The 13,725-nt window shown below is 42.1% G+C and overlaps 1 protein-coding gene across 1 annotated transcript in view; it reads left to right on the top strand.

The window, feature by feature from the left end:
- MRPS6 (mitochondrial ribosomal protein S6) overlaps window positions 1-2,314 on the top strand; it is a 72,916-nt gene extending 70,602 nt beyond the window's left edge. Inside the window, exon 3 of the mRNA XM_073361512.1 lies at window positions 1,742-2,314. Coding sequence (XP_073217613.1) covers window positions 1,742-1,922 — 181 coding nt within the window. The 3' untranslated portion in view covers window positions 1,923-2,314. The remainder of the gene's footprint in view (window positions 1-1,741) is intronic.
- The last annotated feature ends 11,411 nt before the right edge of the window (window positions 2,315-13,725 follow it).

Here is a 13,725-nt window from a genome sequence, read left to right as displayed (position 1 = left end):
CTGCAGAGCTGGGTCCACAGTCAGCAACTGCCGCTTTCCAGCCACCCACCTCTGAAGGCAGCAGCGCAGAAGTAAGGGGGGCCTGGTATGGTATGGTATTGCTGGCGGGGCGCTGCCTTCAGAGCTGGGTGCCCACCCAACAGCCACTGCTCTCTGGCTGCCCAGCTCTGAAGACAGCAAAGTAGTAAGGGTGGAAATACTGTAACCCCCCTACGATAACCTTGCAACCCCCCCCCCCCCCCCCCCCGCAACTCCCTTTTGGGCTAGAACCCCCAATTTGAGAAATGCTGGTCTCTCCCATGAAAATCTGTATAGTATAGAGTAAAAGCACACAAAAGACCAGATTTCACGGTCCGTGACGTGTTTTTCATGGCCGTAAATTTGGTAAGGCCCTAATTATATGTGAAGAAAATATGGTTCCCCTTTGTGGCTGACTCGTTTTTGCATTCTACTGAGGTATACTTCAGAGAGAGCAGTTGTCTTTACTCACATAGCTTTAATAAATGCGACTGTACAGAAGTTTTAAAACAAAAAGCTAAATGGGAATTATTGTGCGGTCTACTGTATCTTTAATGAATGCTGCAGTTGGAAACTGTCTACTCACTGTAATCGTCTAATCTTTAATAGGACTTCTGAGAGACAGCTGAGACTTCCTTTGTACTGTACTGTAGTTAAAGCCTTACCAAAAGCAAGCTGATGGATTAAAAATCCCCACAACTACAAGTTTATTTACAATGCCAAATTGCCATCTATTTCTTACCTTTCAACATGAATATGCTGGCTGCAGTAAAATCACTCAAAATATGCAAGAGCCGTGGACCTCGCTCTCTGAAAAAATTTGAGGATATGGGAATTGTATGAGGATTTATTTCTGAACACTGAAATACAATATCCAGTTGTAGTCTCTCCTCCAAAATGGGACTAGCATATGTTTGGAAGAGCAATAGACCTTACCATTCGCTCTATCCCACTGGAGTTTAAAAAGATTCCTTCAAAATGAAAAGTGAATTAATAGAACAGGATCCAATGCGTGAGTTACTTGACTTGAGTGACTGCAGAAGTGACATAGGGGCCTTAAATAGAAATGGAGCGTCCTCAGTTTTCAGAAGTTAAAACATGTCACTAATGAATACATGCTCATTTGGGCTAGCTCCAGCTCGCTCGCTCTCCTCCCTCCCTACTTCCTGCTGCTATTTTAAACTTCCACTCAGTTATAAAGTAGTGTTGGGATGGATGAAATATTGCCCATATGATATATAAGCTTTAGATGTTTGACACTGACATCTGTTCGTGAGTCCATTCTCCACATGGCAAGGATCCCTGAGGAGAAATGCATTGAATTCAAGGAGGGAAAGTGTACATTTTTTTTAACTCAAATAAATATGCAACTTCTAAATGGTGTGAAAAATACTATGTATGTAAATGTATGGAGTAAGTAAAGGCAGACCTCTGATTCCAGTTTGAGTGCACAGACAAGAAATGGTGCCCTGTGAATAGGAAAGATGCCCACTTCCATTGTTTTCGGTTGTGTAGCTCCATATAAATTGACTTACCTGTGTTTTAAATCCATAATGTTACTGAGCTTTGTTTTAAAAACAGTTCAAAAAAACAAAATATAAGGTATTCCTCATAGATAATTGGGAGTTTGATTTTACAATTCCAACAGAATGACGGTATGAATAAAAGCTTTTGCAGTGCATATATCTTATTTTATTGTATCTGTGTGTGTTTTCCATTACAGGTATTTTTTGGTAGACTTTGATGGCCCACCTACGATTGTTTCAACGATGATGGACCATTTAGGACGTGATGTTGATGTAATTAGACCTACTTTTTTAAAGCATCCAGTATCAAAGACAGAAGAATGTGGTGGCATAATCCCAGTCAACTATGAAGATAAACTATATACCAAGAAAAAATGAGTATCCAAAAGACCATATCTGAAACCTTTTTATTTTAGCCCTGCTTTCGGATACAACTGTGGTCATAATTTTTGTCTACGTACAGAGTCATCTATTGTAGTCATATGGCATCTGGAGTTAATGTAACCTTTAGCTTTCTTTTTTGTTGTTAATTAAATAGTTAATTTGTATTCTTATGTTAATAGTTGATGACTAGTCTAAAAATTGATTTGCTTTCCTCGTAAAGCATTACATCTGATGAAGTTCTGTCTACCCATCAGGAGACTAAAAATAGCAATTTTTTTTTCAGTAAGATTACTTCAGACTTTGTACACAGTAGATTAAGAAAGCTCTGTTCGACAATGTATACTGTATAGCGGTATGATTTTTTTTATTTTAAACAAGATAATAAAGGTGATTCGAAATAAGCTTTGTTTGTTGTTGAAGACTATAAAAGGTGCAGGGAAATGTTACACTTATACCCTGCCATAAGGCATTCTAACCTACTCTTCTGAATATAATCACAGGGGGTTGGTCTAAGTACAAATAAACACTCTCTATGGAAGAAGGTAGATACTTCCAGATGGCAGTTCCGAGAATGACTGGACTAGTGTGAGCAGAAAAATGCAAGATATTGTCCTTTGTTTTACTATAAGATGGAGCCACCTGACACTTTACATTTAGAAACATTTCAAACAAAATAAACTAATTTTTTGGCTTTCCCCTATTCCTGTACTGATGGAGAAAACGGGGAGACATGGTAGGTATTACCACTAGAGTATTACCTGCTGGGGGTCCTCTGACTGTTAGATCCCTGAGGAAATCCCCATTTCTTCCTCCCCCCATTTACCCTGTCCTTTCATTGCATCCACCATCTTTCCCATCAAGGAGACAAGCTGTGGTTTCCTTCTAAAGTCCATAAACACTGTTGCTTACTTAGCTAGAGAGGACACTCCCCAACTGGGCATGCTGCATCTGGAAACCCTCCTCCTCCTCCCCTTCCCCCCTCACCCCCCCGGCAACCCTTGCTGAACTGGAGATCAAGAGACCAACCCAGGAACTGAACTCTGATTCCCACAGGAATTCCGAGGGGTTTGTTAGTGATATTGCTCTGCAAGTGCTCTTCTATAAGGAAAGAACAAATTTGTTATCTTGCTCCCGGAGTCTGTAGAGTTTCACTTTTTCAAAGGTGATGCTGTAGCCATAAGAAGTTTGATTAAAAATGGTGAAAGATAAGAACAAATTCTCCTTTTATTTAAAAAAAAAAAAAAAAAAAGTGACCAGCAAAAGGGGAGAAAAAGTAATCATCCCACTATTCTCCCCACAACCACAGATTCCTACAACAACGACAAGAATGTCTAATCTAAAATAAGGCAGAATTTCCTTCATACAGCCACCTTTTCAAACTATTCAATCCTTTGCACATCCAAGAAACCAAAAAGGGAACACAAATAAGGAGATCCCTTCCTGTCCTATCGTGTCCAGTCCCTGTTATCATAGGCAACCATTCCATGTAATCCCATTTATAAATTTGAGTTCCATCTTAAAACTAGGTAGCTTGTTTGTCTCCACTACACTATACTCAGCTGTGAACACACTTTAACTTTCTTTGGCAGGTCACTATCAAATGTTCCTTGCTGTAGAATTTTTTTTTTTTATTTAAACAATGTATCGGTTTGGATCTGGTTTAATGAAGCTTTCCCTTAGGCTGGGATCTTGTGTTCTGTGTTTCGTTGTAACAAAAAAGGCAATTGCAAGTTTCCAACCTTGCAAAATGGGGCAGAGAAGAATGCCAATAGAGCCAGTATGTATATAAACGTAGAAAGGTTGCTTTTATCCTCTTGCCTTTTGAGCGTATAGTGTAGAAATGTAAAATCTGATTTCTTACTAGTTTTTGTTTCAATCCCTAGCTTTTAGGTACATGTTCAAAAAGAATACCCAGGTATTTATTGGATGGGTGCTTAATATTAAGTGCATGCATAAGCCATGGTAGGGTTGGGGCCTCAGAAAGGTCAGACTTTTGTACCTCTTCCTTTTGGAAGGCCCGATCCTGCTCTCATAAAATCAATGGCAGAACTCTCAGGGATTCCAAGAAGAACCGGGGGATTGGGACCCAAAGCAACTGGATAGTGGAAATATCTCAAGGCTCTTTGGGAGACAGTATGTAGAAACCCGACTATCCCAATATTAAGGGGAAAGGTGACCATTATGCCACAAAACAAGGTTTAAGGAGATGTTCAAGATATTACTGTCTAATGTGCTCCTTTCAACTACCACTAGTCCCTGCAGCTATAAAAAGGATTGATTTAAAAATCCTATTACTCTTCAGAATAGAAATATTGACCATAAACCTACAATACCAAGCAAAGGCAAACTTTTTCTGGCCCCATGCATGCCTAAATAAGCGTTTGTGCTTTATTAATCACAGGCTTTGTGTGTAAACAGTCAACTAATTAAAAAGCTGGTTCACAACAGTATGTACCCATTTCTTCATAATTGATGCTTTCCAGTATGAACATTATGGTTTTTTGGGTTACAAATATAGCTCAACCCAGCTTGTGATCCAGACCTGTAGTTAGTTATTCTGGGAAGCTAGTATGTAACTGGAACCTTTGGAGTGGACGTTCACGTACACCAAAAAACTCGCTTACACTCAGGTAATTATGGTTTTCAGCAAATTGACCAATGAGTCTGCCATATGAGAAACTTGGATAGTAACTCAACCCCGAGTGAACATAAATGTCCACTTGTAGTGTCAGGGAAATCTTAGCCTTCTGGTAATAAATTTGGGTACAGTGTCAGTTGCCTTTTGTGATAGTTGAATGTTTATTCATCTCAATGAGCTGTGAGAGACTCTTGATCTTCAGGAATACAATTTCAAGAGTGTAGAGTAAGCTGGATAGCTGACAGAATCAGTACTGCCAAACCACTTCCAAATCATTAAAATGCCAAAAATCATTGGTATGTTTAAAAAAATAATTAAACTTTATTAACTAGAGAAACAGATGTTGAAATTATTTATAGCCTTCCTCAGCTTGTGCTCTCCAGGCTTAAAGGGAAGTAGTTTTATACTCCTAGAAATAATAATTTACTTATATAGTCCCTGTCATCTGAGAATCTTGGAGCACTACACTGAGGTGGCTAAGTATTAAAATGCTGATTGACAGCTCTTCGATCAGCTCAGCAGTGGTTCCCATTGGCTATCTTAAAGTCAGATAACAAGTATGCATATATGGTTCCAGGGAGCAGACCCTAGGTCCCCTTGTTCTGTCTTAAATTGCTTCCTTGCTTCTTTGCTGACATTCGCTCTCACTCACACATCCTCTCACTCACACATCCACCCACTCCCTAAATCTTGCATCTCTGGGAGTTCCTTCAGCACCATGTCTTAAGGCCAAGTTTTCAAAGGGGCCTCACCATAGCCTCCGCTTTTGCACCTGTAAGTTTGTGTATGCAGTGATTTAGTTCTGTAGAGCCAGAATCATGCATTTTCCTAGCATCAGACTGGCCTATACAAATTCTGTTTGGTGGTGGTGTGAACTTAAAGGCTTTTGATCCTCAGTGCCAGCAGAACAACATTATTTTGGAGATTAATTAAGCATTTTAAAGGGATTATCATGCTCCCATGCTCCCAACCACTCTTCTGCTTAAAAGGAACAAAATGTCAAGTGTCAAAGCTGTTGCCTGAGTTGGTTGTGACAAAAGCACATGGATACAAAAATTTTGTACTGTTTCAAAAGTCTTCCAAGGAATAATTAAAATGACCACTTTTACACATTTTATTATGTATAAATGTACGTTTTGCTGCTGGAGCCTGTGTAGTCCAGAGTCTTAGGTATCATCTATCATTGGTGATATGAAGTGATGCAGTAGTCCCAGGATAGTGAAGGGGTGTTTACGGGCCACTTCACCTTGAATGGTCCCTCGAAATATGTGTTAACTAGACATATTGTTAACTAACAATCTGTTCCACCTTGTCTTTAGCTGTGATGCTCGTTTCCCAGACCTGAAGAAGGGCTCTGTGTAAGGGCTTGTCTACACTAGAAACGTAAGTCAACTGATGTTAGGTCAACTTTTCTGTGGTGGTTCATGTCTACTCTACCCTCCTTGGGTCGGTGGTGCACAGTCTCACTAGAAATGCTTCCAGTGACTTAAGAGGGAGCAGCGTGGGGGGCTGAGAGCCTGGGTCTCAGCTCCCCGCCAGGAGCCTGGCTGCCTCCCCCCGCGCTGTCGGATCCCTGCTGCCAGGAGCTTGGCTGTCCCCTGGGCTCCCCACTCCCCATCATCAGGAGCCTGGCTGCCTCCCAAGCTCCCTGCTGCAGCCAGGTTCCCAGCTGTGAGCTCTGTGCTCTGAATCCAGGCGGCTCTCGGGAGCCTCAGTGCAGCCACTGGGCTCCTGGCAGGAAGTGGGGAGCGGAAACCTCTGGGCAGCTGGTGGGAGGGTTTGGGCAGCCGCTAGGCTGTGCCTGCCCAGCTTCCCACTCCCAGCTCTGAGCCAGGCTGAGCTCTCTGTTCCCTGTGGGGAGCCCAGCGGCTGCCCAAGGCTCTCGGCTCCCCACCGGGAGCCCGGGAGCTGCCTGGGCTCCAGGTGTGGAGCCCTCTGCCGGGAGTCCAGCTGTGTCAGGGAGCCAGGGGGAGCAGCTGGACTCTTGGCAGTGGGGAGCCAGGAACCTCCAGGCAGCTGCCCAGCTGGCAGTGGGGAGCCTGGGCAGCAGCTGGACTGGGAGCTGGGAGCCAGGGGGCAGCCATGCTATGAGGAGGGAATGGGGTGGGCGCAGCCCAGCTTGGAGTTGGGAGCCCAGGGGGCCATGAGGCTCTAGCTAGAGCCCCCCAACCAGCCCAGTGACAGCCATGCTTTTGTGTCAGTTTCATGGCTCCAGCTGTGAAATTGACAAGAATGACAGCTAACAGCTGTTGTAAGTAACCCAGTGTCTACACACACATTGTGTCACCCTAACTACACCGACATAAACTCTACACCCCTTGTGGAGATGGAGTTGTTATGTCGGTGTAGTAGGGCACTTACATCGGCGGGAGCAAGGCTGTAGTGTATACACTGACATAATTTGGTAAGCTGCCTTATGTTGACCTAACTCTGTGATGTAGATGAAGCCTAAGCTTGAAAGCTGATCACTCTCACCAACAGAAGTTGGTCCAATAAAATATATTACCTCACCCACCTTGTCCCTGGCATTGGTGATGTCAGTTTTCTTGTCACAAGTTTCTAACCTTCTGTTTTGAAAAAAAGCCTTCTAAATTTAAAGCCATCCCTTAGAAGCATAGTTTGTCAAAGAGATTTTTCCTGAGAATTCATCAGTCATCAATATTAATATCCTGCTGCCCTCCCACTCCATCTTAGAATGGCCAAGCATTTTCATTATTGCCATCCCTAAACAGTTTTTAAAAAATGATGCCAGGCTCCTAAATAGCATTAGTTTGGCTTAAAAAATCATGAGTTTTTTTTTTTTTAAAGTGGGGTTCTTTTCATTTGCCTTCTGCTTTTCAGTCTTGAGCAGTCACTTTTTCAAGCTTCTTTGTGCATCCAGGATGGCTGGAAACATCATTTTTAAACGAAAGTTGAGATTCTCACATAATCATCTGACTCCAAGAGCTGGAGCTTTAAGAAAAACACCAAATATAATGAATGAGGCTCATGGAGGTTGGCAACACTGCACCTCTCTCTCTCTCTGTGAAGAGGGGTGGAAAGGTTCCTTCCCCACTCTGAACTCTAGGGTATAGATGTGGGGACCTGCATGAAAACCCCCCAAGCTTATTTTTACCAGCTTAGGTTAAAACTTCCCCAAGGTACAAACTATTTTACTTTTTGTCCCTGGACCTTATTGCTGCCACCACCAAGCGTCTAACAAATATAACAGGGAAAGAGCTCACTTGGAAACTTCTTTCCCCCCAAAATCCCTCCAAGCCCTACACCCCCTTTCCTGGGGAAGGCTTGATAAAAATCCTCACCAATTTGCATAGGCTAACACAGACCCAAACCCTTGGATCTTAAGAACAATGAAAAAGCAATCAGATTCTTAAAAGAAGATTTTTAATTAAAGAAAAAGTAAAAGAATCACCTCTGTAAAATCAGGATGGTAAATACCTTACAGGCTAATCAGATTCAGAACACAGATTCATAGATTCATACATATTTAGGTCAGAAGGGACCATTATGATCATCTAGTCTGACCTCCTGCACAACGCAGGCCACAGAATTTCACCCACCACTCCTGCAAAAAACCTCTCTCATGTCTGAGCTACTGAAGTCCTCAAATCGTGGTTTAAAGATTTCAAGGAGCAGAGAATCCTCCAGCAAGTGACCAGTGCCCCATGCTACAGAGGAAGGTGAAAAACCTCCAAGGCCTCTTCCAATCTGCCCTGGAGGAAAATTCCTTCCAGACCCCAGATATGGCGATCAGCTAAACCCTGAGCATATGGGCAAGATTCACCAGCCAGATACTACAGAAAATTCTTTCCTGGGTAACTCAGATCCCACCCCATCTAACATCCTATTACAGGCCATTGGGCCTATTTATCATGAATATTTAATTACCTAAACCATGTTATCCCATTATATCATCTCCTCCATAAACTCATTGAGTTTAATCTTAAAGCCAGATAGATCTTTTGCCCCCACTGCTTCCCTTGGAAGGCTATTCCAAAACTTCACTCCTCTGATGGTTAGAAACCTTTGTCTAATTTCAAGTCTAAACTTCCTGGTGGCCAGTTTATATCCATTTGTTCTTGTGTCCACATTGGTACTGAGCTTAAATAATTCCTCTCCCTCTCCGGTATTTATCCCTCTGATATATTTATAGAGAGCAATCATATCTCCCCTCAACCTTCTTTTAGTTAGGCTAAACAAACCAAGCTCCTTGAGTCTCCTTTCATAAGACAAGTTTTCCATTCCTCGGATCATCCTAGTAGCCCTTCTCTGTACCTGTTCCAGTTTGAATTCATCCTTAAACATGGGAGACCAGAACTGCACATAGTATTCCAGATGAGGTCTCACCAGTGCCTTGTATAACGGTACTAAAACCTCCTTATCCCTACTGGAAACACCTCTCCTGATGCATCCCAAGACCGCATTAGCTTTTTTCATGGCCAAATCACATTGGCGGCTCATAGTCATCCTATGATCAACCAATAAACCAAGGTCCTTCTCCTCCTCTGTTACTTCTAATTGATGCATCCCCAGCTTATAACTAAAATTCTTGTTATTAATTCCTAAATGCACGACCTTACACTTCTCACTATTAAATTTCATCCTATTACTATTACTCCAGTTTACAAGGTCATCCAGATCCTCCTGTAGGATATCCCTGTCCTTCTCTAAATTGGCAATACCTCCCAGCTTCGTCTCATCCGCAAACTTTATTAGCACACTTCCACTTTTTGTGTTGAGGTCAGTAATAAAAAGATTAAATAAGATTGGTCCCAAAACCGATCCTTGAGGAACTCCACTGGTAACCTCCCTCCAGCTTGACAGTTCACCTTTCAGTAGGACCCGTTGTAGTCTCCCCTTTAACCAATTCCTTATCCACCTTTCAATTTTCATATTGATCCCCATCTTATCCAATTTAACTAATAATTCCCCATGTGGCACGGTATCAAATGCCTTATGAAATCTAGGTAAATTAGATCCACTGCGTTTCCTTTGTCCAAAAAATCTGTTACTTTCTCAAAGAAAGGAGTACTTGTGGCACCTTAGAGACTAACCAATTTATTTGAGCTTAAGCTTTCATGAGCTACAGCTCATTCATTGGATGCATACCGTGGAAAGTGTAGAAGATCTTTTTATACACACAAAGCATGAAAAAATACCTCCCCCCCACCCCACTCTCCTGCTGGTAATAGCTTATCTAAAGTGACCACTCTCCTTACAATGTGTATGATAATCAAGGTGGGCCATTTCCAGCACAAATCCAGGGTTTAACAAGAACGTCTGGGGGGGGGGGGGGAGGAGGAAAAAACAAGGGGAAATAGGTTACCTTGCATAATGACTTAGCCACTCCCAGTCTCTATTCAAGCCTAAGTTAATTGTATCCAATTTGCAAATGAATTCCAATTCAACAGTTTCTCGCTGGAGTCTGGATTTGAAGTTTTTTTGTTGTAATATCACAACTTTCATGTCTGTAATCGCGTGACCAGAGAGATTGAAGTGTTTTCCGACTGGTTTATGAATGTTATAATTTTTGACATCTGATTTGTGTCCATTTATTCTTATTCAGAAGAGTTCCCAGAAGTCACCTACTACAGGACAGGCCTAACAAAGAAAATAACAGAATGCCACTAGCCATCACCTTCAGCCCCCCAACTAAAACGCCTCCAATGCATTATTAAGAATCTACAACCTATCCTGAAGGATGACCCAACACTCTCACAAATCTTGGGAGACAGGCCAGTCCTTGCCTACAGACAGTCCCCCAACCTGAAGCAAATACTCACCAGCAACCACATTCCACGCAACAGAACCACTAACCCAGGAACCTATCCTTGCAACAAAGCCCGTTGCCAACTGTGCCCATGTATCTATTCAGGGGACACCATCACAGGGCCTAATAACATCAGCCACACTATCAGAGGCTCGTTCACCTGCACATCCACCAATGTGATATATGCCATCATGTGCCAGCAATGCCCCTCTGCCATGTACATTGGTCAAACTGGACAGTCTCTACATAAAAGAATAAATGGACACAAATCAGATGTCAAGAATTATAACATTCATAAACCAGTCGGAGAACACTTCAATCTCTCTGGTCACGCTACTACAGACATGAAAGTTGCGATATTACAACAAAAAAACTTCAAATCCAGACTCCAGCAAGAAACTGTTGAATTGGAATTCATTTGCAAACTGGATACAATTAACTTAGGCTTGAATAGAGACTGGGAGTGGCTAAGTCATTATGCAAGGTAACCTATTTCCCCTTGATTTTTCCTCCCCCCCACCCCCGACGTTTTTGTTAAACCCTGGATTTGTGCTGGAGATGGCCCACCTTGAATATCATACACATTGTAAGGAGAGTGGTCACTTTAGATAAGCTATTACTAGCAGGAGAGTGGGTTTGTGTGTGTGTGTGTGTGTGTGTGTGGAGGGGGTGAGATTTGTGCTGGAAATGGCCCAACTTGATTATCATACACATTGTAAGGAGAGTGATCACTTTAGATAAGCTATTACTAGCAGGAGAGTGGGGTGGGAGGAGGTATTTTTTCATGCTTTGTGTGTATAAAAAGATCTTCTACACTTTCCACAGTATGCATCCGATGAAGTGAGCTGTAGCTCACGAAAGCTTATGCTCAAATAAATTGGCTAGTCTCTAAGGTGCCACAAGTACTCCTTTTCTTTTTGCGAATACAGACTAACACGGCTGTTACTCTGAAACCTTTCTCAAAGAAGGAGATCAGGTTGGTTTGGCACGATTTACCTTTTGTAAAACCATGTTGTATTTTATCCCATTTACCGTTGACTTCAATGTCCTTAACTACCTTCTCCTTCAAAATTTTTTCCAAGACCTTGCATACTACAGATCTCAAACTAACAGGCCTATAGTTACCCGGATCACTTTTTTCCCCTTTCTTAAAAATCGGAACTATGTTAGGAATTCTCCAATCATATGGTACAACCCCTGAGTTTACAGATTCATTAAAAATTCTTGCTAATGGGCTTGCAATTTCATGTGCCAATTCCTTTAATATTCTTGGATGAAGATTATCTGGGCCCCCCGATTTAGTCCCATTAAGCTGTTTGAGTTTTGCTTCTATCTCAGATATGGTAATATCTACCTCCATATCCTCATTCCCGTTTGTCATGCTACCATTATCTCTAAGATCCTCTTTAACCTTATTAAAGACTGAGGCAAAGTATTTGTTTAGATATTGGGCCATGCCTAGATTATCCTTGACCTCCACTCCATCCTCAGTGTTTAGCGGTCCCACTTCTTCTTTCTTTGTTTACTCCTTATTTATATGGTTATAGAACCTTTTACTATTGGTTTTAATTCCCTTTGCAAGGTCCAACTCTACTTGACTTTTAGGCTGTCTCGCTTTATCCCTACATGTTCTGACCTCAATACGGTAGCTTTTCTTGCTGATCCCTCCCTTCTTCCACTCCCTGTATGCTTTCTGTTTTTTTGTAATCACCTCTCTGAGATGCTTGCTCATCCAGCTTGGTCTACAACTCCTGCCTATGAATTTTTTCCCCTTTCTTGGGATGCAGGCTTCTGATAGCTTCTGCAGCTTTGATTTAAAATAATCCCAGGTCTCCTCTACCTTTAGATCCATAAATTCTTCAGTCCAATCCACTTCCCTAACTAATTTTCTTAATTTTTGAAAGTCAGCCCTTTTGAAATCAAAAACCCTAGTTGCAGATTTATTTTTGTTAATCCTTCTGTTCAGTTTGAACTGAATTAGCTCATGATCACTTGAGCCGAGATTATCCACTACAACCATTTCTTCTATAAGGTCCTCACTACTCACCATAATCAAATCTAAAATGGCATCCCCTCTAGTCGGTTCAGCAACTACTTGATGAAGGAATCCATCAGCTATCGCATCTAGGAAAATCTGAGCCTTATTATTATTACTAGCACTCGTCCTCCAGTCTATATCTGGGAAGTTAAAGTCTCTCATGATCACACAGTTTCCATTAGCATTTACTTTATTAAAAACATTAAAGAGGGCTCTATCCATATCCAGATTAGATCCCGGCGGTCTATAGCACACCCCAAGCACTATCCCAGGGGAGGCTCTAATAGTTTTCTTCCCCAATTTAATTATTGCCCAGACAGACTCAGTCATATCCATTTCATCGCTTCTTATTTCTTTACATTCTACCTCATCATTGATATACAATGCTACTCCACCACCTTTACCTTTATTTCGGTCTTTCCTAAACAGCACATACCCCTTAATACCCATAGTCCAGTCATGACGACTATTCCACCATGTTTCTGTTATCCCCATAATATCTGGTTTCACTTCCTGCACCAGTAGCTCTAGTTCCTCCATTTTGTTACCTAGGCTCCTCGCGTTGGTGTACAAACATCTTAATTTTGCTGTTTGGCCTCGCTCACATTCTGTACCCTATTAGGCACGGTCATTCTACAGCCAGTATAACCTATTAGACTGGTATCCACACTGCCCCTCCTCCTTATGTCCATTCTCCTACCCACAGCTGTATCCTTTCTTACTTTGTTTTCTTCCCATCAATGCTAAAATCCGGTGTGGAGATTACCTGGACATCTCCCAACCATCTCCCCCAGTTTCCTAGTTTAAAGCTCTCTTAATCAGTTGTGCCAGCCTCCATCCTAGAAGTCTATTTCCTTCCCTACTCAGTTCTACCCATCCCGAGAGAACTGTCCTCTGTCCATGAATGCCTCCCAGTGGCCATACATCCCAAAGCCCTCCTTATAACACCACTGCCTAAGCCATCTGTTGATAGTCATAATCTTGTCACACCTTTGCTGCCCTTCTCTAGGAACAGGCAGATTATCATGCACATTGTGTAAAGAGTTGTCACTTTGGATGGGCTATCACCAGCAGGAGAGTGAATTTGTGTGTGGGGGGTGGAGGGTGAGAAAACCTGGATTTGTGCTGGAAATGGCCCAACCTGATGATCACTTTAGATAAGCTATTACCAGCAGGACAGTGGGGTGGGAGGAGGTATTGTTTCATATTCTCTGTGTGTATATAAAGTCTGCTGCAGTTTCCACGGTATGCATCCGATGAAGTGAGCTGTAGCTCACGAAAGCTCATGCTCAAATAAATTGGTTAGTCTCTAAGGTGCCACAAGTACTCCTTTTCTTTTTGCGAATACAGA

The sequence above is a fragment of the Lepidochelys kempii genome, chromosome 1, assembly GCF_965140265.1.
Source record: "Lepidochelys kempii isolate rLepKem1 chromosome 1, rLepKem1.hap2, whole genome shotgun sequence".
NCBI classification, from domain to species: Eukaryota; Metazoa; Chordata; order Testudines; family Cheloniidae; genus Lepidochelys; species Lepidochelys kempii.
The sequence above is the reverse complement of the archived record's forward strand: the minus strand, read 5'-3'. Positions and strand labels throughout refer to the sequence as shown.